The sequence below is a fragment of the Pelodiscus sinensis genome, chromosome 10, assembly GCF_049634645.1.
Source record: "Pelodiscus sinensis isolate JC-2024 chromosome 10, ASM4963464v1, whole genome shotgun sequence".
NCBI classification, from domain to species: Eukaryota; Metazoa; Chordata; order Testudines; family Trionychidae; genus Pelodiscus; species Pelodiscus sinensis.
In genome coordinates this window covers 326,500-350,830 of record NC_134720.1, presented here as the reverse complement: position 1 = coordinate 350,830, position 24,331 = coordinate 326,500, and the positions used below count along the sequence as shown (strand labels likewise).

At 47.0% G+C, this 24,331-nt stretch overlaps 1 protein-coding gene across 6 annotated transcripts in view; it reads left to right on the top strand.

Annotated features, from left to right (window-relative positions):
• THAP4 (THAP domain containing 4) overlaps positions 1-24,331 on the top strand; it is a 75,532-nt gene that overhangs the window by 13,359 nt on the left and 37,842 nt on the right. For 2 of the 6 annotated variants that reach the window (XM_075937167.1, XM_075937166.1), the window contains exons 3-6: positions 7,705-7,864; positions 11,793-11,902; positions 13,036-13,139; positions 23,628-23,737. In XM_075937167.1, the coding sequence (XP_075793282.1) occupies positions 7,705-7,864; positions 11,793-11,902; positions 13,036-13,139; positions 23,628-23,737 (484 nt within the window). Of the gene's footprint in view, positions 1-7,704; positions 7,865-11,792; positions 11,903-13,035; positions 13,140-21,823; positions 22,561-23,627; positions 23,889-24,331 lie in introns of those variants that run through there. The other 4 variants (XR_012906156.1, XM_075937168.1, XM_075937165.1 and 1 more) reach the window with 4 other exon arrangements.

Here is a 24,331-nt window from a genome sequence, read left to right as displayed (position 1 = left end):
TAAATCTAAACCCCTCTTCCCTACACCATCGTCTCATCCACGCATTGAGACTCTGAAGCTCTGCCTGCCTACCTGGCCCTGAGCGTGGAACTGGAAGCATTTCCGAGAACGCCACCATAGAGGTCCTGGATTTCAGTCTCTTTCCTAGCAGCCTAAATTTGGCCTCCAGGACATCTCTCCTACCCTTCCCTATATCATTGGTACCTACATGTACCACAACCACCGGCTCCTCCCCAGCACTACACATAAGTCTATCTAGATGCCTCGAGAGATCCGCAACCTTCGCACCAGGCAGGCAAGTGACCATACGGTTCTCCCGGTCATCACAAACCCAACTATCTATGTTTCTAATTATCGAATCACCCACTACTAACACCTGCCTCTTCCTAGCTGGCATTCCCTCCCTATCAGAGGTATCCTCAGTGCAAGAGGATACCGCAACATCCTCTGGGAGGAGGGTCCCAACTATGGGATGGTTTCCCTCTGCTCCCATTAAATGCTCTGTTCCCTTGAGATTTTCATCCTCCTTAAGAACACTGGGGCTCTCAGACTGGAGGTGGGACAGTACTACAGTGTCCCGGAAAGCCTCATCAACATAGCTCTCTAGCTCCCTTAGCTCCTCCAGTTCAGCCACCCTGTCCTCCAAAGCCCGAACTCGGTCTCTGAGGGTCAGGAGCTCCTTGCAACGGGTGCACACATACGCCACCCGCCCACAGAGCAGGTAATCATACATGTTACACTTGACGCAATAAACAGGATAGCCCCCACTCTGCTGCTGGACTTCTGTCTCCATGTTTGTAATGAATAAGTTTAAGTACAAACTGGGATTCTTTTTAAACTTCTGGAGTATAGATTATTCTAAGAGTTAGGTTTTAAAGAAGGACACAAGTCACTCGTGCCCTCTAAACTCCCCCTCTCAACTCCCTCTCCAAATTCTCCTGTTACCTGTTCCTGGTCGCTGAGTCACAGGCTTATATAGCTCTGGTAGCCCCTCCCCCTGACTGAGGCTCAGCCAATTAACAGAGGCTTCTAGATTTCAAACCTTTTAGAAGCTCCTTCAAACAAAACAACCAAACCAAACAAACAAACCAAACCGACAAACACAAGCTCAGCACACTGTAAATAACTCCCCCACACACAAACACACACTCCAGACAGCCACTTACCACAAGGGTCCGTTTTTACTCCTCTTTTACCTGGAGAACTCCCTCTCCCAACTCTCCTGTTACCTGTTCCTGGTCGCGCTCTCCCTGGTTGCTGAGTCACAGGCTTATATAGCTCTGGTAGCCCCTCCCCCTGATTGAGGCTCAGCCAATTAACAGAGGCTTCTAGATTTCAAACCTTTTAGAAGCACCTTCAAACAAACCAACCAACCAGACAAACACAAGCTCAGCACACTGTAAATAACTCCCCCACACACAAACACACACTCCAGACAGCCACTTACCACAAGGGTCCCGTTTTTACTCCTCTTTTACCTGGAGAACTCCCTCTCCCAACTCTCCTGTTACCTGTTCCTGGTCGCGCTCTCCCTGGTTGCTGAGTCACAGGCTTATATAGCTCTGGTAGCCCCTCCCCCTGATTGAGGCTCAGCCAATTAACAGAGGCTTCTAGATTTCAAACCTTTTAGAAGCTCCTTCAAACAAACCAACCAACCAAACAGACCAAACAGACAAACACAAGCTCAGCACACTGCAAATAACTCCCCCCCCCCCCCCCCACACACACACACACTCACTCACTCCAGACAGCCACTTACCACAAGGGTCCCGTCGTTACTCCTCTTTTACCTGGAGAACTCCCTCTCCAAACTCTCCTGTTAGCTGTTCCTGGTCGCTGAGTCACAGGCTTATATAGCTCTGGTAGCCCCTCCCCCTGACTGAGGCTCAGCCAATTAACAGAGGCTTCTAGATTTCAAACCTTTTAGAAGCTCCTTCAAACAAACCAACCAACCAAACAGACCAAACAGACAAACACAAGCTCAGCACACTGCAAATAACTCCCCCCCCCCCCCACACACACTCACTCCAGACAGCCACTTACCACAAGGGTCCCGTCGTTACTCCTCTTTTACCTGGAGAACTCCCTCTCCAAACTCTCCTGTTAGAGGACAAATGGATTAAGGCAGTGAATTTGTTCCATTTTCTCAATGTTGATTTGGTAATGACCCAAAATGTCAAACCAATCTGATAGCTTTCTTTAATAGGATAACGAGACTTGTGGATAAGGGAGAAGCGGTGGATGTGGTATACCTAGACTTTAGTAAGGCGTTTGATACGGTCTCGCATGATATTCTTATCAATAAACTAGGTAAATACAACTTAGATGGGGCTACTATAAGGTGGGTGCATAACTGGCTGGATAACCATACTCAGAGAGTTGTTATTAATGGTTCACAATCCTGCTGGAAGGGCATTACAAGTGGGGTTCCGCAGGGGTCTGTTTTGGGACCGGCTCTGTTCAATATCTTCAACAACGATTTAGATATTGGTATAGAAAGTACGCTTATTAAGTTTGCAGATGATACCAAGCTGGGAGGGGTTGCGACTAATCTGGAGGATAGGGTCATAATTCAAAATGACCTGGACAAATTGGAGAAACGGTCTGAGGTAAATAGGATGAAGTTTAATAAAGACAAATGCAAAGTGCTCCACTTAGGAAGGAACAATCAGTTTCATACATACAGAATGGGAAGCGACGGTCTAGGAAGGAGTACGGCAGAAAGGGATATAGGAGTTATAATGGACCCCAAGTTGAATATGAGTCAGCAGGGTGATGGTGTTGCAAAGAAAGCAAACATGATTCTGGGATGCATTAACAGGTGTGTTGTGAGCAAGACACAAGAAGTCATTCTTCAGCTCTACTCTGTGCTGGTTAGGCCTCAATTGGAGTATTGTGTCCAGTTCTGGGCACCGCGTTTCAAGAAAGATGTGGAGAAATTGGAGAGGGTCCAGAGAAGAGCAAAGAGAATGATTAAAGGTCTAGAGAACATGACCTATGAGGGACGACTGAAGGAACTGGGTTTGTTTAGTTTAGAAAAGAGAAGGTTGGGGGGGGACATGATAGCAGTTTTCAGATATCTAAAAGGGTGTCATAAGGAGGAGGGAGAAAACTTGTTCATCTTGGTCTCTGAGGACAGAACAAGAAGCAAGGGGCTTAAACTGCAGCAAGGGAGGTTTAGGTTGGACATTAGGAAAAAGTTCCTAACTGTCAGGGTGGTTAAACACTGGAATAAATTGCCCAGGGAGGTTGTGGAATCCCCATCTGTGGAGATATTTAAGAGCAGGTTAGATAAATGTCAATAGGGATGGTCTAGGCAGTATTTGGTCCTGCCATGAGGGCAGGGGACTGGACTCGATGACCTCTCGAGGTCCCTTCCAGCCCTAGTATTCTATGATTCAATAAGCTTCTGACTCCATTTGTCAGGGTTATGGGGGTAGCAGCACTTCTGTCCTCTTTCTGAGGGCAGCATTTCAGGTGTCTGTTTTGAGGTACAATCTAATGATTCTCCAACTCTTTGAAATCAAATATATAAAGCACATTTTGGAATTGCAGACTGAAAAAAATTCGTATGTAGTTTCTTACTGTGCTCACCGTAGCTGAACTATTACCTTGAATGAGACCGTTGGGCCAGAACTGTCTCTGTGTTTGTACAACTCCCCAGTCAGATAGAGCCATGCGTGGGGCTCTGAGGTACTACTGCAGTACAAATCCATGTTGGAGCAGTGAGGGTCTCGGTTCATATTGGGACCCCGTTGTATGAAGTTAAATGCTCTCTAGACAAAAGGGAAGCAAGGTCCCAGCCCGAAGGAGTTTATAGTCTAACTCAAGGTAAGGGAAGGAACAGAGAGTGTTTACAGTTCCTAGGGTACTAGCCTGGGTTTTGGGATGCACAGCCTAGGTTGTCTGTCCTGCCACAGACTTCCTATGTGACCTTGGGCAAGTCACTCAGGCTTGGTCGCCATTCAAAAGTTGGGTCAGCAGAATGATGGCTTTTGCACCCCTGAGTGCCTATAGCTCAGCCAGCCTCGCTCCCAGTACAGATGTAGCTAGATGAAGAGAAAAATTCTTCCACTGATTTAGCTACCGTTGTTCTGGGACGTGCATTAATTACAGCAGGAGAAAAGCACATCCTGTTGCTGTACGAAACCTCTTCAGGTATAGCACCCATAATGCAGACATGGCCTTAGTCTTCCTGTGCCTCCGTTCCCATGCCATACAATGGGGATAATAGTACTCCCCACCTGTAAAGGGAGCCTGAGGATAAATACATTAAAGATGCTCAGATATATGGTGATGGGACCATATAAGTACCCCAGGGGTTGTCTACACAGGGAAAATTACCAAAATCTCTATTGTGAAATAATCTATTTCGCATTAGCAAATCTAGAATAAGTCCCTATGCGGATACTAGTTTTGAATAAAAGTGATTTTTATTTCTGAGCAATTATTCCTATTTGGAAGCACATTGATTAATCTGGTGTAAAGATTCATATAAGATAAATAGAACAAGTGAGTGTGACAAATATTAAGAGGAATGGGAGAAAGAACACAAGGGTATCTGTGATAAGAATCAGGTTTCAGAGAGCTAGCTGTGTTAGTCTGTTTCAGCAAAAACACCACACTTATTAGGGTAGTAGAGCATAATATTGTGCTCAAATACCCTAATAAGTTTGTTAGTCTTTAAAGTGCCACCAGACTCCTTGTTGTTTTTAGTTATAAGAATGTGCTTACATGGGTTCATTTTGTGCATAGGTTAAGGGCTTGGAAAATATTTAAAATATACACACAGAGACGTATCAATCCTCAGTTTTCTTCAGCTGAATAACCCTCTCCTTCCCTGAGCTAAACTGTCTTGGTTTTAATAGTACCTATATCAGCATAGTATTTCCCTGGAAATGGCTGTACTAGCCACCAGAACAGAGAATTCCACCTAGGAAATCTCTCTCCTGCTACTGGAAGGGAGAAAGAGTAGGCCTTTTCCCCCCGTCACCCCCAAATTCAGAAGAGAAGGGGAGAGGAAGAGAAAAGATGCTTCTCTTTTCTATCCCCCCCTTTTTTTGTCCCTCTTCGTTTTGTTTCTCCCCTCTATCTTGGTGAGGTCTCACACTTTGTCATAATAAATTATGTAATATGAAATCTCAGAGGAGTAGCTGTGCTAGTCTGTAACGAGCAGTTCTGTGGCACTTTAGAGACTCACAGGACTGCTCATTATACAATATGAATTCTAGTAAACATAGTGCTCTACTGTGGAGGGGAGGGAAAGTAAGCTTGCAGCAACCCCCCTGAATTCTGCTGCTTGTTCTAGAAATCAATTACAATGTTAATTAAGGAAGATCTGAAAGAACGGTCACATCGCTTTTAAATACACAGTTTCCTTAGGACGTCAGGGAATTCTGAAACATAATGTTAACATATTCTGCAGCCTGTTTGTAGTATTAATTCTCTTGCAGCACGGAGGTCAGAAAGTCTTCCTGCAGAATTTTGATATTGCTTGCTCTAGCACACCCTGCCCCAGGTTATGTGATTGTCATTCATAACAAAATATAAGTTTCGTGAATGTTTAAAAATGGGATGGAGTTTGTTGGGCCAGGTCTATACTACACCCACAAGGTCGGCTTACGCCACACAACTCCAGCTACGTAAATAACATAGAGTCGATGTACCTTAAACCAAGTCTGGTGCCATCTCCACAACGGGAGGTTGACGGGAGAAATGCTCCTGTCGACTTCCCTTACTCCTCGCGACAGCCCTCAGCGTTCAATTTAGCGGGTCTTTACTAGCACTGTAAATCAAATGCTGGAAGATGGAACACCGCAGCATCAGTCTTTCCACAAGTGGAGACGTGGCCTTCGTTCTGTAAAATGACACAGCAGAGGGGGTTGACTAGTCAGAGCTACGGAAACCAGATAGAAGGATGGGGATTCTGTCTCTGCCTCAGCATGAGTCTGCGAGAATGCAGCTGCTAGAATGGTTGCACCGTCCTGCTTGAAGCTGGGAAATATCCATCTCCTCTTTCAAGTGATCCCCATAGCCAGGGTTACGCTGCTAACACTGAGGAGTCCTGCGGCACCGTAAAAACTTCACATTTATTTGGGCACAAGCTTTCGTGGGCTGGAACCCAAATTCCCGGCCTGCTTTGGTCTGCTGCACAGAAGAGAGGACTTTGAATTGCAGTAGTATCACTTGCTCCACTAGAGGGGAGCAAAAGCCTGCGCTGCAGACCAGATGACAACTCCAAGTTCTAAATTGCAAAGCAAGCACTGGTGGGGAGCGCAGGGCGCGCTCAGCAAGCAGGAGGCAGATCGCTGCTCTCCTGCTGAATGGCTCTCTGGCTCCGTAATTTGCACTGAGAGGAGGCGGACAGAAAATACCTTTCTTAGAAAGCTGTCCTGCTGTGCAGGGCTTGTATCTTAGAGTTTTCTATAGCACCCATCAACATAGTACCTAAGCTCAAAATAATTGATTGTGTGTGTGCTTATTTCCATGGCAGACCCTATGGAGCCCCTGCTGATGTTATTCCCTGTCTAAATAAAAAAAGGCAGTACCTAAAAATGTGAACTATAAACATGTAATGTTTCTGCCCCGCTTGAGAACCCCACCGCTGACAATGGGAAGTGTGCCAACTGTTGCTATAGTTCTGTAAAAATCCATCACTCTCCACTGTGGGATTGGATGCAAATATCTTGTTATTCTATCTGTGTGTTTCAGGAGAATGCAATGTAATTAGTGGCATGGCATCTGTTCTTAAATGGATTTTAAATACCATACACTTAAGGAGAGAGAGGCCCCATGGATGACAATGAAAATCCTCTGTTGATAGAGAAAGATCTCATTCACTTACCTTTGAGTTTGCCCCTCTAAACTCTGGTTCCTTCTCCCCTCTCTGTCCCACTCCCTGTAAACAGACAGATTGGGGTTGAGGCATAGTGAATTTCACACTGGCCTAGTAAGTCTTTACCAACGAAAACTCATGATCCCATCAACATGTTTTGTTAGTCTTTAAGGTGCTGCAGGACTATTCGTTGTGTTTTTAAGATCACCCTTTAAAGTCATCAGTTCTTTTCATAGTTAAGTCTCTCCTTTCCAGCCTCGCTGTTTATAGTTCATAGCTACATTGGGGTTTCAGATTCTGTGCCTGGAATGGTTGCCACTGACTGCATTTAAGCTAGCCACCTCAAGGGCCCTTACTGGCCATGGCTAGAGACTTAGGCCAAATTTCGGAAAGTTGGGGACTGAAGTTGTGGACCTGATGTTGGGCAGGTTGTTCAGCATCTCAGAAAACAGTCACATCTCCTGTGTAAGCCATGAGGAGATGCAGATACTCAGCACTTCAGGCCATGTCATGAAGGTGTCTAAATACAGTTTTGGTGCCTGACTTACAGCCCTGAAGTGTAAGTTTTCCCGTGAATGTACACCAGTTCTTACAGCGTGAGGCTGATGAGCTCTGGGTGCAATCCCATCTTGTATTAGCTGCAAGCCCAAAAGGCAGATTACGTCAGATTTGTTCTCCACAACGGTTCTCCTTTGTTCCCAGCTTCATTCGTACTGAGGAGGGGTCACTGATTAGCAAGAAGCAGTGATAATGTACCCTAACCCTAACATCTGTGAGATGCTTTTCTGTCACAAACTCTCCCCCGTTCTACACAGGTGACAGAACTCTTAAGCAGATCTGAGTCCTGATTCTTTCCTCCCTCTCAACAGAGACCCCCCAGCTAAACCCTGTGATTGAGCCTCTATCCTGGATGCTGGGCACTTGGCTGTCAGACCCACCAGGAGATGGTGACTACCCTACAATGAAGCCTTTTCAGTACCTGGAAGAGGTGCACATCTCTCACGTGGGGCAGCCCATGCTGAACTTTTCGTAAGTCTAAAGCTCAGTTTGTCATGGCAGTAGCTTTGGCTGGAGCGTGCAGAAAGCCATCAGGTTTACTGGTGGCACATACAAAAGGTGGGAGAGTAAAAATGATTTGCCTATAGGTGAGAGGCTGTGATGGGATCCGACTGGGTGGCCCGAGTCGTAGAGGTGCTAAGCAGTACTGTGCGCCTCGGTTACACACCTGAGTCTGGCAACTGCTGTTCCTGATTCCACGGTCACCTGCAATTCCGTTCACTTCAGTGTTTGCAAAGCACCGCACCCCTAGCTGGGAGTGCCAACGAGAGGGCAGTCGTCATTTTAAGTGTGCCCATGCTAGTCACCTGTTGCCAAAAGGCCACAAGTGGTCCATAGAGCACATCCACATGCTCCACAACATGCAAGTTTGCGAGCCAAGCAGCAGAGGACTTGGGAGGCCGGGCAGGAGAATGGTTCCATGAGGGGGATTTCTTTCCAAGTGGTCCAAAGACTCATTCTATTTGGAATATCGGTGGGGTTTAACATTCTAGACACTTAACCTGGTGCATGCGCACACATGTGTAGCCCCAAATTTACACTGGCCCAAGGCATGAGACAAGCAATATTGTGAATGCTGAGCGAGGCACTTGAATAAGATTATCCCTGGAGTTACTGGCTCTGCTTCAGTCAACAGTCCATGTGTCCTCTCACAAGCAGCTATGAAGAGGCTCCAGATCTGTCCATAGTGTAGATAATGAAAAAAGGAGAGTGATTAAATGAAGAGGTTAAATGAAGAGGGTAAAGAGCTAATTAGTTTGGCACTTTGGGGTGGATTACAAAGGCTGTTGCTCTGAATGCTGGAGAGAAATAATTACAAGCGCTTAACGTGATGCAAAAGATGCCCCCCCCCCCCATGTTCATACTAGTATAAATATGTTAGGCATTACTGACATGATTATACTGGGTTAGCCCTTGCGTGGCTGCAGTTACACTGCGCCCTGATGCCGCATGCCTGTAGCTTTATTGCCCTTCACACAGGGCACAGCTGTCCTGGCAGAAGCGCATTCCCACCAGGGTAACTGCGTTCCACTGAGATGCGAACCTCTTCACTAGAATGGTCTAGCTGACGCAGTATCGCGTTCCTGTCTGGATAAGGCCTAACAAGAGGTAACATGTTCGTACACAAAGATTATTGATCAGAGTGCAACTGCAAACACCCAAACTGTCCTTGTTTGTGTGCGTAGCTCTGCACACAGTTCCTCATTTCTTACGCTGAGACCATGCGTCAGACGCCGAGAGTCTGTTTCTTGGGCACTCTGCACTGTATGTCTGTCATGATACATTCTTGCATGCTTACTTGTATCTTACTAGAAGACTTACCCTGCGTTGCCCAGGTCCTTCACGGCAGGAGGCTGGTGATGTGGGGGGGGGGGTGCAGGAGTCAGGGCAGGGCCTTGGGAATGAGGGGGGAAGCAGAGCAGGAGGCTGAGAGCATGGGGAGGTATGAGTGTGAGGGTTGTGGGGTGAGGAGGGGCTCAGGGCAGGGGGTCCCATCCAGCAGGGCTTTCTGTCTCCCCACATCCCTCTCCTGTGGCTGCCAGGGGATTTCTGTCTCCCCCCAGCCACCAAGGGCCTTTTCTCTCTCCCCTCCAGCGCTGTGGCCAAGCACTGGGAGGGGAAAGGGCTTGGAGTAGAGGGGCTACTTACCCAGTCTGGTGGCAGGCAAGGTGGCAAGCTCCAGCCCTACTGACCACTCTGTTGGTGGTGCAGCTGCCCTCAGTGGTCACTCTGCATTTAGCTTTCCCCACCACTCGCTGCCCCCAATGACAGTCAGTATCACGTCCATCTTCTCTCTGCCCCCTCCCTTTCTGTGTTGTAGAAAACAGTCCCACTCCAGGCACTTCCTGTTTTCTTGGCACAGTCAAAGCCTGACCTCACTTTAAGTTGGGATAAGAGAGATCTTGGAGTCATTGTGGATGGTTTTCTGAAAACATCCACTCAGTGTGCAGCTGCAGGCAAAAAAGCAAATAGAATGTTAGGAATCATTAAAAAGGGGATAGAGAATAAGACAGAGAATATCTTATTGCCTCTATATAAAACCATGGGACGCCCACATCTTGAATACTGTGTACAGATGTGGTCGCCTCATCTCAAAAAAGAGATATTGGCATCAGAGAAAGTTCAGAAAAGGGCAACAAAATGATTAGAGGTTTGGAATGGGTCCCATATGAAGAGAGATTAAAAAGACTGGGACTTTTCAGCTTAAAAAAGAGGAAACTAAGAGTGGATATGACAGAGGTCTATAAAATCATGACTGGCATGGAAAGAGTGAATAAGGAAAAGTTATTTACTTGTTCCCATCACGTAAGAACTAGGGGGTCACCAAATGAAATTAATGGGCAGCAGGTTTAAAACAAACAAAAGGAAGTTTTTCTTTATACAGCGCATAGTCAATCTGTGGAACTCCTTGCCAAAGGATGTTGTGAAGACCAGGACTTTAAGAGAGTTCAAAAAAGAACTAGATAAATTCATGTAGGCTAGGTCTATCAATGGCTGTTAGCCAGGATGGGTAGGAATGGCATCTCTAGCCTGTTTGTCAAAGGCTGGAAATGGATGACAGAAGAGAGGTCACTTGATGATTACCTGTTCTTTTCACGCCTTCTGGGGCACCTGGCATTGGCCACTGTCAGTAGACAGGATACTGGGCTAGATGAACCTTTGGTCTGACCCAGCATGGCCGTTCTTATGTTTTTAAGAGGAAGCTGGATATCAAATTTGGTGGTCCTCGCTCTTACCTTTTAGGAGTCTTCTTGAACAAATAGACTGAGACCTAGACTGATGTTTCTAAAATCTAGATAGATTACACAAGTCAAATGTGTTCTTGGAATATTTAGCACTGAGTATTTTTTGGGATTAGTAGTTGTTGTGGCAGTCCCTCGCGTGTAACTCTGGTGAGTTTTTGGGTACTTTTTAGGTTTGTCCTCTTAATGTTTAGATTTCAGTTAGCGAAATGGAGCACTCAGGCCCAGCCACTACTTTGGGGTGGGGCTGGACTTCTGCGACATAGCACAATCTGAGGTGGGGATTCCATCGGTTTGAGAGGCATGCACGTGTCAGTGTTGGGAGGAGTACTCCTCAGGTTTGTCTGCAGAAGAGGCCAGATTAGGGACTTCTAGGAGCCAAACTAGCAATGGCTCAGGGGAAGTTTCCCCCACCCTTCATTTATAGAAATAAGGGGTTGGAAATGCCATCCAGAGACATGGAAAATAAGGCCAAAGCAGACAGTAATTAATGACAAATCAAAAGTGCAGGTACACCCAGTGTTGCAGCTGCCCGAATGTGATGTTATTGTTACACACAAGACTCAGGGTGGGACTGATATGAATACATCCTTGCACGGGCTGATGGAGACTGCCTATGTCTTTGTGTTGGTGTGTTTGTGCTTTGTGGGGAAGAGCAGTGTCTTACTAGCTCTTGCAGACCTATGGAAGAGGCGGCCAGCCAGCTTTGCAGAGGGGAAGGTAGATGGTATGAGATCAGATATTTAACTGAGTAAGGAGGAGTATTTAGGGTAAATGGTGTCTCCCAATCAATGAAATGACCGAATTTCCAAGAGTCCCTCTCAGCCACTTCTTGTGTTGTGACAGCTGAGCTATGGAAAGTTCTGAGCACGAGCATAAAACAGTACATCTGTTAAGGGTAGCCAGGCGTAGCATTATAGCTCTTGCAGCTTTTAGAACTTCCAGAGTTGAAATGCTGCTTTACTGCTGTGCCAAGCACTGGGACATCCGAAGCGTGAAGATGGCTTTGTATTCCTCTGCCTACAACAGAAGTACTGCTGGTGACAACGCCATGGAATAGGGTTATTCTCGGTGCTGAGACTGAGCTGAAAATGTTGCATTTTGCTCCTCTTACCTCGCAGAAACATGGTAGCTCTAGCCTCCTGCTTTCCCAACAGGTTTAATGCGTTCCATCCAGACACCAGGAAGCCAATGCACAGAGAATGTGGATTCATCCGCCTCAAACCTGACACTAACAAGGTGGCCTTCATCAGTGCACAAAACACAGGTACCAGCCCGATGCCCCGCCTTTGGGATCTGTGGGGGAGGGAAGAAGGGCCAGCAGGCCCCTGTATCCCTGCTTCAGAACATTAGTGGATCTGCGTGTGGTTTTCATACCCTCTTCTGTGAGCTGCTAATCTGGCCCCAGGAAGCAGTACTTCCACCTTTGGCATGAATGGGTCCCTGCACTGGGAACCCTGTTGCGTATCACAAGTTGTCAGTGACTGTCCAGACCCCCAGCTTTCTGCAAGGGTGTCGGAGGACTCGGACCTGTCCTGTGGGGGGGGGGTCGTCTGAGTAGAACAGTAAGTTGGACGTGGCTGAAACTCAGAGAATTCCTTCCACTTTCCAAATGCACTTTCTAGAGAGGGATGACTAACAAATGCAGGTCTGGAGCCTTGAAGAGTGCCGAAGGCAAGCAGCCTGCAAAGTCAAGTGTAAGCGGTAACGTTTCCATTCCCTTGACGGTGTCCATCTCGCCCTGCTTGACACTCCAGTGTTCAGGAACCTGTAGATCCCGCTGAGAGTGCAAGGAGGCGCAAACCACGGGTCCCAGTTTGCTGTTTGGAGGGTGCAGATCTTCCTGTTAAAGCTGTCCTGTTATTTGGCTAATTGCCAGGTGGCTCCTTAGACATTGGCAGGCCACATCTCTTTAAAAAGTTCTTACCTGTGTTAACAGCATGTCAGGGGCCCACCCTAGAGGGGCGCATCACAGAATGCAGAGCCCAGCATGGCTTCACGCTCCCAGTGCATCCTCTTCATCCTGGGCTGCGCAGTCCTGTTCCAGCGGCCTTCCCAGGGCACTTAAAGGGGGCAGAGCTGGCGTAGAACCCCACCCCAGTTATTTGAAGTGAAAAACTTTTCAAATCCAGCTTCTCAAATTGCATCGAAAACAACCAAGCAGTCTCCCTGGGAGCGCTCGTCTAGCTCTCCTGGCTGCACTTTCAGGCTATTGATCCCACCGCAAGTAATGGATGGCATGTCCTGGCAGGTGACTGCATCGTGTAGGCAGGGTGCACTAGGTTTCCAGTGTTTGCGCTGGCAGATGCCAGTCAGGAGAACTGTGTACAGCTCTTCAGGTGTCCTGCAACACAGTCTTGTTGCTTGTAGTGATGGTAACAATATCCCTTCTAACGGCAGGTCTTGTGGAGGTGGAGGAAGGGGAGGTGAATGGACAGGAGTTGTCTATAGCTTCTCACTCGATAGCCAGGATCTCCTTTGCCAAGAAGCCCCATGTGGAGCAGGTGAGTACCCTGGAGTTTGACAACACCGCTCAGGGAGCCATGTTGCGTGAGCGCCCTGCATTGTGAGGCTTGTACTCAGGGCACATGCAGAGCTTGAGCATGACACAGCCGGGCCTTGCTTATGCACTGTGGGACGTGGGGGCCAGTGGGTTTTGGCAGGATCCCACACAGGCACTCTTCCCAGGTCACGGATTGTGCCTTCCCCATGACTCACATCAAATTGAAGGAGATTAGGAGGAAGAGCCAGCAGGCAATTGTGAAGATAACAACCCTGATCTCCACTTAGGGGAGGTTCCCTATTCTCAGTCCATCAAACAGCGACCTGTTGCAGGGTGTTGGCTGGCCAGGGCAGTAGTTCTTTGAATGTCTCCCAGATCAATAGGCTGGGGTGTTTTCCGGAAATCATGGGCAGATTCTCTTGGGCAGTGACCTGGGACATTCTAGAGGCATTAACACCCCCTCAGAGAGCCTCCCATTTTTATTTGCATACGTAGTAATGATGTTTTTAGAAGGCTGACTTATTGACTTTAATGTCAATCTAAAGAAAGACTGAGTCAGTCACAAAACCAGCCCTGTGGCCAACCTGGTCCACTGTGATCATGAAGGAGAAAGAGCCTGCTTTTTTCAGTACAGTCCTTTCTAGCCAACGTGGTTCTGTAAAGCCTCTTACGCACTAGACTGCAGAGCTGTTCACTCTCCGGTGTCACCATGTAGCCAGAAAAGCTGCTGAGAAACTAGAAATGTTCTCCTTTTTAAGCAGCCCTGCCTCCTGAACTTGCTTCCGTCAGCTGAGTCCATCCTTGAAGGGTCAGTAACAATGTGGCTGAGACCCAGGGTTCATACAAAGGAATCAATGCATCAGGGAAGGGCAGACAAATAACCAGTGGCAAATTTCTAAAGTGCTTGTACACAAATGCTAGGAGTCTGACTAATAAGATGGGTGAACTAGAGTACCTCGTATTAAATGAGGAGATTGACATAATAGGCATCACTGAAACCTGGTGGAATGAGGAAAATCTGTGGGACACAATCATACCAGGATATAAAATATATAGAAAGGATAGAGCAGGTGGGTGGCGGAGTGGCACTGTATGTGAAAGATAATGTAGAATCAAATGAAATAAAAATAGTAAGTCAATCAACATGTTCAATAGAATCGCTATGGATAGTAATTCCATGCTCCAATAATAAGAAATTAGCAGTAGGGATATATTACCGACCACCTGACCAGGACAGCGATACTGACATTGAAATGCTGAGGGAGATTAGAGAGGCTACCAAAATAGAGAACTCTATAATAATGGGGGAGTTTAATTACCCCCATATTGACTGGATACATGTCACCTCAGGAAAAGAAATGGAGATAAAATTTCTCAATGGCTTAAATGACTGCTTCTTGGAGCAGCTAGTGCAGGAACCCACAAGGGGAGAGGCAATTCTCGATTTAGTCCTGAGTGGAGTGCAGGATCAGGTCCAGGATATAACCGTTACCGGACTGCTTGGGAATAGTGACCATAATATAATAACATTCAACGTTCCTGTGGTGGGAAGAACACCTCAGCAGTCCAGCACCCTGGCATTTAATTTAAAAAAGGGGAATTACACAAAAATGAGGAGGTTAGTTAAACAGAAATTAAAAGGCACAGTGACTAGAGCCAAATCCCTGAAAGCTGCATGGAAACTTTTTAAAGACACCATAAGAGAGGCCCAAATTAAATGTATACCCCAAATTAAAAAACATAGCGAGAGACCTAAAAAAGAGTCACTGTGGCTTAACCACCATGTAAAAGAAGCAGTGAGGGACAAAAAGGTATCTTTTAAGAAGTGGAAGTCCAATCCTAGTGAGATAAATAGAAAGGAACATAAACACTGTCAAATCAAGTGTAAAAATGTAATAAGAAAAGCAAAAAAAGATTTTGAGGAACAGCTAGCCAAAAACTCAAAAAGAAATAACAAAATGTTTTTTAAGTACATTAGAAGCAGGAAGCCTGGTAAAAAACCTGTGGGTCCACTAGATGACAGAGCTGTAAAAAGAGCAATCAAGGACGATAAAGCCATTGCGGAGAAACTAAATGATTTCTTTGCTTCAGTCTTCACGGCTGAGGACATTGGGGAGATTCCTGAATCTGCACCATCCTTTGTGGGTGATGAATCTGAGGAACTGTCCCAGATTGAAGTGTCATTAGAGGAGGTTTTGGAACAAATAGAAAAACTTAATGTTAACAAATCTCCGGGACCGGATGGCATTCATCCAAGGGTTCTAAAAGAACTTAAATGGGAAATTGCTGAGCTATTATCTGTGGTTTGTAACCTATCCTTTAAATCGGCTTCCGTACCTAATGACTGGAAGGTAGCCAACGTGACACCAATATTTAAAAAGGGCTCTAGAGGCGATCCTGGCAATTACAGACCGGTAAGTCTAACTTCAGTACGGGGCAAATTAGTCGAAACAATAGTAAAGAATAAAATTGTGAAGCATGTAGAACAACATAATTTATTGGACAAAAGTCAACATGGTTTCTGTAAAGGGAAATCCTGTCTTACTAATCTGTTAGAGTTCTTTGAAGGGGTTAACAAACATGAGGACGAGGGGGATCCAGTAGATATAGTATACTTGGATTTTCAGAAAGCCTTTGACAAGGTCCCTCACCAAAGGCTCTTGTGTAAATTACATGGCCATGGGATAAGAGGGAAGGTCCTTTCTTGGATTGAGAACTGGTTAAAAGACAGGAAACAAAGGGTAGGAATAAATGGTACATTTTCAGATTGGAGAGGGGTAACTAGTGGTGTTCCCCAAGGGTCAGTTCTGGGACCAATCCTTTTCAACTTATTCATAAATGATCTGGAGAAAGGGGTAAGCAGTGAGGTAGTAAAGTTTGCAGGTGATACAAAACTGTTTAGGATAGTCAAGACAGAAGCAGACTGTGAGGGACTCCAAGAAGATCTCACCAAACTGAGTGATTGGGCAACAAAATGGCAAATGAAATTTAATGTGGATAAGTGTAAAGTAATGCACATCGGAAAAAATAACCCCAACTATACGTACAGTATGATGGGGGCTAATTTGGCTACGACAAATCAGGAAAGAGATCTTGGAGTTATCGTGGACAGTTCTCTGAAAACTTCCACTCAGTGTGCAGCGGCGATCAAAAAGGCAGATAGGATGCTAGGAATTATTAAGAAAGGGATAGAAAATAAGACCCAGAACATCTTACTGCCCCTGTATAAAACTATGGTACGCCCACATCTTGAATACTGTGCACAGATGTGGTCTCCTCACCTCAAAAAAGATATTTTGGCCTTGGAAAGGGTTCAGAAAAGGGCAACTAAAATGATTAGGGGTTTGGAACGGGTCCCATATGAGGAGAGGTTAAAGCGACTGGGACTTTTCAGTTTAGAAAAGAGGAGACTGAGGGGGGATATGATAGAGGTCTATAAAATCATGAGTGGGGTGGAGAGGGCCGATAAAGAAAAGTTATTTATTAGTTCCCTAAATAGAAGAACTAGAGGACACCAAATGAAATTAATGGGTAGCAGGTTTAAAACTAATAAAAGAAAGTTCTTCTTCACACAGCGTGTAGTCAACCTGTGGAACTCCTTGCCACAGGAGGCTGTGAAGGCTAGGACTATAATAGAGTTTAAAGAGTAGCTAGATAATTTTATGGAGGTTAGGTCCATAAAAGGCTATTAGCCAGGGGATAAAATGGTGTCCTTGGCCTCTGTTTGTCAGAGGCTGGAGAGGGATGGCAGGAGACAAATCGCTTGGTCATTGTCTTCGGTCCACCCTCTCTGGGGCACCTGGTGCTGGCCACTGTCGGTAGACAGGATACTGGGCTAGATGGACCTTTGGTCTGACCCAGTACGGCCGTTCTTATATTCTTTTAACTGAGATTGAGGCAGAGTTGACCACCTTCATGGTAATTGTTCCTTCATCCGAGAACCCTTTGTTCTCCTTGGAGCTAGAGGGACTCAGCAGAGCAAACACATTCCATTGGTAACAAAGGCAAAAGTTCTAGCAGTTTCACTGTAACCACAAAGAGGAAAAGCAGCATTTTAAAGCTGTAATGGAGCTGACTCGCTGCAATATGCCTTGTGCTCTTGCCGGATCTGTGCTGCTTCTGCCTGAAAATATTTGAGGGAGGAGAGAAGAAGCAGCCACCCCAGAGTAAGGATGTTAAGTAGTGGTTAATCGACTAATCGAATAGTCGATGGAATGTCCATCGACTAGTCGATAGGTACTTCCACAGTCCTCCTTTGAAATGTACAAGAGGCCCTGCTGGGGGTGCTTGTCCATTGCAAAGGAGGAATGCAGAACTCTGTGTGCAGCCCGGGGCCAGCAGGAAGTCCTGCTGACTCTGGGCTGCACATGGGGGGCCAGCTTTGAAATGTACAAGAGTCCCCAGTGGGGGCTCTTGTGCATTTCAAAGCAGCAGCACAGCATGGAGCCTGGGGTCAGTGGGGGACAGTGATCCTGGGTTCGCGGAAATGCCACGCTGGAGCCCGAGTTCAGTTAGGGAGTCCCCCGCTAACCCCAGGCTCCATGCACAACAGCGGCCGCACAGCTGATCCCATTTCAGCTGTATGGCACTGCTGCTTTGAAGTACCCTTTCCCCCCCTTTGCTGCCTCTATTTGATAGAGGCAGAAAGGGAGAGGGAAATCAACTTTTGCTTATCGGGTAGTTAACTCGTCCTTAACATCCCTACCCCAGAGCAGATGTGCAGCACAGACGATTGGGTAAGCACTGGGGAGAGCAGGGGAAAGGGGAATCTACAAACTGCTGTGCGGAAGGAGGAAGAGGCATACATAGGTAGGACAGTCGGGGAGGAAGAGGCATACATAGGTAGGACGGTCGGGGAGGAAGAGGCATACATAGGTAGGACGGTCGGGGAGGAAGAGGCATACATAGGTAGGACGGTCGGGGAGGAAGAGGCATACATAGGTAGGACGGTCAGGGAGGAAGAGGCATACATAGGTAGGACGGTCGGGGATCACGTGCTTGCTCCTGGGACTGCTGTTTAGGCAGCTCTGATTTTTAAGGAGTCCGTGTTTTGTGTTGCTGGACAGTGACACCGCCCTCTAATTTTGGGGGTACCATTAACCAGCCACTTGTGATGGTGTATGCACACCCCGTATATGCATATCCTATCTCGAGGGGGAGAATCACAGGGGTGTGTGGACACTGCTGTTACTACTGCCCATCTCTCAGTGACCTGAGTCAGTCTGTCATCCCCAGGACAGCATGGCCTAACATTCAGAGTCTATAGAGCAGCCCTAGGTTGCAGGGCAGTGCAGTCAAATGGCCAGTCCCCAGGGGACTGTCGTTAGAAGAAAGGGGGTGAGGCAGCAGTCCCAGTGGAGGGGCTAGGCCTACCCGGTGGAATTGTCCACCCCTGGCTCCATGGGAAATCCCACCTACCCTCTCTGGCAGCAGGCGATCCATGAACTTCAGTTCAGAGTCCTCTGGCTCCACAGCGCAAGTCGCTCCCCAAGGCTCCATCAGCTCTGGAGGCTCGATCTAGACTCCGGATCTTGCTGTCAGGATCTGTAGCTGGCCCCACTTCTACAGCTCCTGCTGCAGGTTCTTCCTCGCCAACATCCAGCCCAGACTGAGCTGAGTGGCTTCCTTTTATAGGCCAGCACTTAGAGCATGCCCAGTATGGTTGGAGGGGCGGGACTTCCTTCACCCATAGTTTATTAACCCCTTCCAGCCCAGTGCAGGGTATGCACACCCAGTCACACTAGCACAAGTCTTATCTAGCTCTCGTTAGCAAAAGTGTGTGTGTGTGTGTGTGTGTGTTTATATATATATATATATACAATCATAGACGCCCCTCTGCACAGAAGGAAAAGATTTGCATTTTGCTAGCTACCTCCCTTTTGAAACAAGGTAGCATGAGTGACAAGTGATGAAAGCCTGAACAGTACATTCAAGGAAGGGACGGACATAATCGGTGTGCTGCTGATGGTAACAGTGGGTCCCTCCGACTGTTTCATTCAGAGAACAGCTAACTAGGGCTGTATCAACGGAGGGAGCTAGGGGTGTGACTCTCTTGCTCATACATAGAAGCGCTAGCTTTTGCATTGGTAGTGGCAGTGCACACCCAGTGGAGCCAGATCACCCATCTACAGCCAGTGAACCCATCAGATTCCACGGGAGCTGTTCCCCCCTGGGTCCTGTGACATTCACTGGAACATTTGTCCATATGAAAAATCTTAGAGCCCTTTAATTTCCCCCCAGTGTGATACAGGATTGGCAGTCACTTTTCATTTTGCTTTGACCAGCTTTTTTCCCTTTGTGCATGGTCTAATCCTTTGATCTCAGGACCTTGATCTCCTGAGGGAGAACAAAGCCAGACAGACCCCTGCAGTGTGACGTTTGGAATTCCATAAATGTCTACATCTCCCCTAAGCTTTGAAAACTAATCTTAACTCTCCTGAAATTAGCCTTTCCTGCCACAGGATGTCTTGGGGCAAGATAGCGGCTGGCCCTGCACTCAAGGAGCGCTTCTCTTCATGTGCCTCTCATAGCAGCCAGCCACAGCTGCAGTGGCTTACTCTTGCTACCCATCCGTAAAGGACCATGACAGAGGCGAGTGTATGCAGCTGTCGCCGTACTGCTTGGGACTCTGGGGGACTAGTGCACCCAGAAGTGCAGTACTCGAAGTTGTGTGGCTCACCACAGGCCAGCACCTTTAAGGTGTAACTGAGAGCATAGCTCACTGAGAAGAGCTTCCTAGCACACACAGCACTAATAGCAGGAAGTAGCATACCTGCAAATGCAGAGACTTGCTTTTCTGCATTGTATGAGAAGTCCAGTTGTGGAACCATAGAAATCAGCTGGAAAAGACCTGAAGGGTTAGGTCATGCAATTCTTCCCCGTCGGTAGAAGATCCCTTCTTATATTTTAGGATAGGAATAACAGGGTCAGGATGTTTGTGGATGATTAAACTTGCCAGCTGCAAGCATTCAAAAGTCATGAAATAGCAAGATTGTCTGAGAAATCATGAGATATACGTCTTCCAAAGCTGAAGTATTTACCCAGCTAGGTAAGGGTTTGTTAAGTGAGGGCAATAGCTGCATGTATTACAGAGTAGCTTTGAAAGGTGGCAAATGCCCAAAGTATTTTGAAACTGCATGTGGGTGGAGTTGGTGCTTCCAGGGACTGTGTTCTTTAGCTAGACGGAGATAAAAAGTGGTGAGACCGGCAGAGCCAAATGGCAGATTTGTAACAGGCATCGTTTAACCCCTTTCCTCTGCTAAAGAGCCTGAATATTTAACTCTAAAAATGATGGCGAATTCCACTGTCCTTAGCAAAGTGATTGTAGTAAATTGGGAGCCATTTAAAAATCCTTAAGGAAAGAAATAGCAGGATTAAATCCTGCCTTAGCGACCCATCTCAACCCAGCCCTAATTCTGGAGTCCCACCAGCGCCGCCACCCTGACAAGGCTCCTGCTCCGCACTCACTGTAACCACTGGCAGAGCTCTCAGACTGGGCTCCCTCAGCCCCCGAGACTTCACTCCCGCTCATCTCTGGCACCGTGCTCAGCATGAGGAGCAAAGGGGACCGAGTAACACAAACAAATCTTGGAGATGACACGCAGGGAAAGAAGCGAAAGGGCCAAACTGCTGAGCGTGTGGAATTTATGCTGAGCTCCATTCAGGCAAGTGATTACTCAGGGCAGTGCTGGGCGCCCATAGGTGTGGCTCCATATGATCCACAGGTCCAGCTCCATCTAGTCCACCTCTTGCTGCCGAATTGCGCTCCACGATCAAAGCTTTCAGAACGATGGGCCTGATGCCCTGCTCTCTTACGCGTTTTGTGCTGGGGTAGCTCACAGACTTGAAGGAAGCCTTTGCAGCACTCTGAAGCTGTAACCCAACACAGTGCATCTTCCCAAGTCTGTGACGAGTACGCGGCCCTGCTCAGCTCGATGGGTTAAATCTCTGGTCTAAGCCTGTCTGTGGTAGGGATACACGTGGCAGTGCAGCAACAGCCATGCCAAGTCCCCATCTAGATGGTCAGCACTGGGGCGGTTAGCCTAGGGATGTGAACGGTTACCGGAAAGCACCCCCCTTCAGTGCAGTGTCAGTATTAACTATTCAATCGCTGATCATGCAGCAGAAAACAATGTGTTAATCCCAAAGACCCAGATCCTCCCAGGTAGTTAGGCTTCTCATTTAAGATTCTAAATACCTTGGAGGAGCAGGCCAGACTGCTTCCCCCTTCAGCTGCTCAGCTGTCCATTTCCTCAGGACAACTAGTCCCACCGAAAGGTGCCAGCATGGGAATGTCACGTCAAAACTACTGACCTCGGGCTGCTGTATTGATTGGGTTAATTACAGGCCTAATGTTTTCATTTAAATGAAGCTGCTTCATAATTGCCAGTCTGCCACTGCTGGCTACTGCAGAATTCAGGAAACATGCTGCAGAATTTAGGTCCAGCTTCTTACCGAATATATGGGGTTTGCTGCTAAGAATCATCAGAGCTGGAATTTGGCGTGGCTGCGTGTGAGCGTTGTATTTTCAGTTTGAAATTCTAGTTTTCATTAGCAAGTTGGAAACGGGCAAGACTGGCCAAAGCCGGAGTGACCGCTACTTTTCTGCTAGCAGGAGATGCTTGTGTACAGAGTAGCTGCTGGCTCTCACTGTTTATTGTTGTGCTTGTTTCCTTTTGATGACAGGCGTGCTTTCATATTTCATCTGCACCGCTGCATCTTGTCAGTCGTACATCAAGTGTTCCCTTGGAGCCCACTGTTCTCAGTGTAGCCCCCAGCTGTGCAGGACAGTAGCCACCGTCGCCCTGACAGCGCTGCTTGGCCTTGGGGAGAGACACGCTCTCTGTTTGACTGGCAGGGAGAGTAGGATTAATCCCAGTTTCTCCAGGAACTCCTGAAACAAGCCAGCTGATTTGGGGGCACAGGGAAGGGAAGATTTCAACATCCTAAAGATTTTGCCTGTGGAAGTCTGTCAGGCAGGAATGGGGCTGGGCTAAAGAAATAAGAGCCACGCTTAGTCTGTTGGTTTGCTTCATTTAAAACAATTGGGAAGCGGAACAAAGTAAAGGGCTGTGTGTGTTCATCTCCCTCTCAGATTACCAGGACGTTTAGGCTCAATTCCGACGGGAAACTAGAACAGACCGTCTCCATGGCAACCACTACGCAGCCAATGACTCGGCACCTTCACATTACCTACAAAAAGGTGACACCTTAAAAACCGGAGGGCAGGGTTTCCCACGGAGGAGCAGCGGGAGCCTGAGGCCAGAAGCACTCCCCTCTCGGTGACCCACATTCACCCTCAGTAGGGGCAGGGGAGGCAAGGGAAAGGCCCCTGCCATTGGGAATGTCATGCAGATGTTTCTGTAACGGTGTATGTAAAAAACCAAATAAAAAGCCTTTATTTTTATGGCTGTGGCTTTGGACCTTGCTGCGTGGGCTGTGAATTCCTCTGCTCTCAATGATTTCAGAAGGGGTTCCTCAGGCCCATCCCCAGTGAGTCAGGAGGCTGGCAGACTCAGCCTTCTAATCTCTTCTGGGATCTCAGTGGAGGGCCATAGGAAGATAAAAGCAGCAGCTGCATGGGGTGTGACTAGAGTTGCCAGATGGTTTCAACAGAAATAGCGGACACACTTGACATGACATCACAATCGACATTCCAGCTGAGTTAGAAAATACCGGACAGTTCGAGTTTCTCACTGATACTTTCTCAATTTGTTTCCCAAACAGAAAGCTCCAATACTGGATTGTCTGGTTCAAAACCGGACACCTGGCAACCCTGGGTGTGACAGACACAACTCCCATTCGGCCCAGTGCCATGCAGAGAGCACCTCCTGTGGCAGAACAGAGAACAGCCATGGGCTGAACCTGCAAGGTGCTGACAAATACCCCCCACCCTTCAGCGAGAGTGGAGGGACCTGAGTAGCTTGACTGTCTGATCTGAATCACTAGGAGCCATTCCACTGACCTCAATGGGTTTCCACCAGGCCCAGGAGGAGTCTCCTCCCAGTACAGGCTGGCCGGAGCTCTGGAGATAAGAGCCACACCCTCTCAAGCTGAAATGGGGAACACAATAAAACTCTCACTGACAGGCGCATAATAAAGAAAAGTGTGAGAAGCTTTACATAATGAGGTACTAATTTCTGCAGCATTTTCCATGACCTTGGTTTCCTGGTTCACCCTTTGACACAGCTGATTTATAACACTAGAAATATCAGCAGGTCTGTGTGCGATGGAGACACATTTGGAGCCCTAGTACATGTGAGGCAGTTTGAAAGATAGTGAAACAGCTATGGTTTTGCGGTGGAGAAGCGGGATCAGACAAGGGTTCCTGAGATAAGGGACTGGAAAAATTGTAGCTCGCTTTTTATGAAAGGGGAAGCTGTAACTTTGCCTAATGGATTTTGTTCACGACTTCTTGATGAGCTCTAAGGCATGTGCCTAATTTTGGTAAGGCTGGCTGCTTGCCTGAGTAGCTTTTTATTCCTTACAGATTTTATATTTGCAGGTTACAGAAGACTGTATAAAGTTCACCAAAGTACCAAAGGCTTGTGTACAGCGGTGCCTACGCCTTGGGAGGCCACAATGTTCGGATTCAAAGAGGTTACGCTTTTTTTTGAGGTTTTAAGCTCTATCTGCCAAGCTACTTGGGTTCAAGATGGTTACCGATATCTCAGAAGCACATTTGAATACAACATTTTCTTGTGTTTAATTGAATAGCATTCCACATCTCTAAGAGCCTACCCTAGCTACAGTAAGTGTTTACATCTCGACGATCATGAATACTGGATTTAAAAGCAAAAATGTAAAGACATTCCAAGTGAAGAAACCCCTGGGATGAGAGTGTGAGCATGCTGTTAGACTGAGCTTTTCTAAACCATCTAGGGGGTTTGAGCAACAATTTTCATTTTTTTAAAAGTAGACCTAGTTCGAGATTTTTAATGTTTGGTTTGGGGGAAGGGTAGGAAAGAAAATAGAAAGCAGGGAAGTTTGCAGTTAAGATTCTACATAAGCTCTGAACTCTCCCATGTTCCATTGTGCAATGCTTCATCCATGTAACAGAGATTCAGGCCTGACAACTGTACTACCTTTTAGGGTTTTTTGAATGATTAACAATGGGGAACATAATGCAGTTCTCAGCTTTCTCCTGTGTCGAAAAGGAGAAAGGTCAGCTTAGCTAACATAGCGGCTTTGATG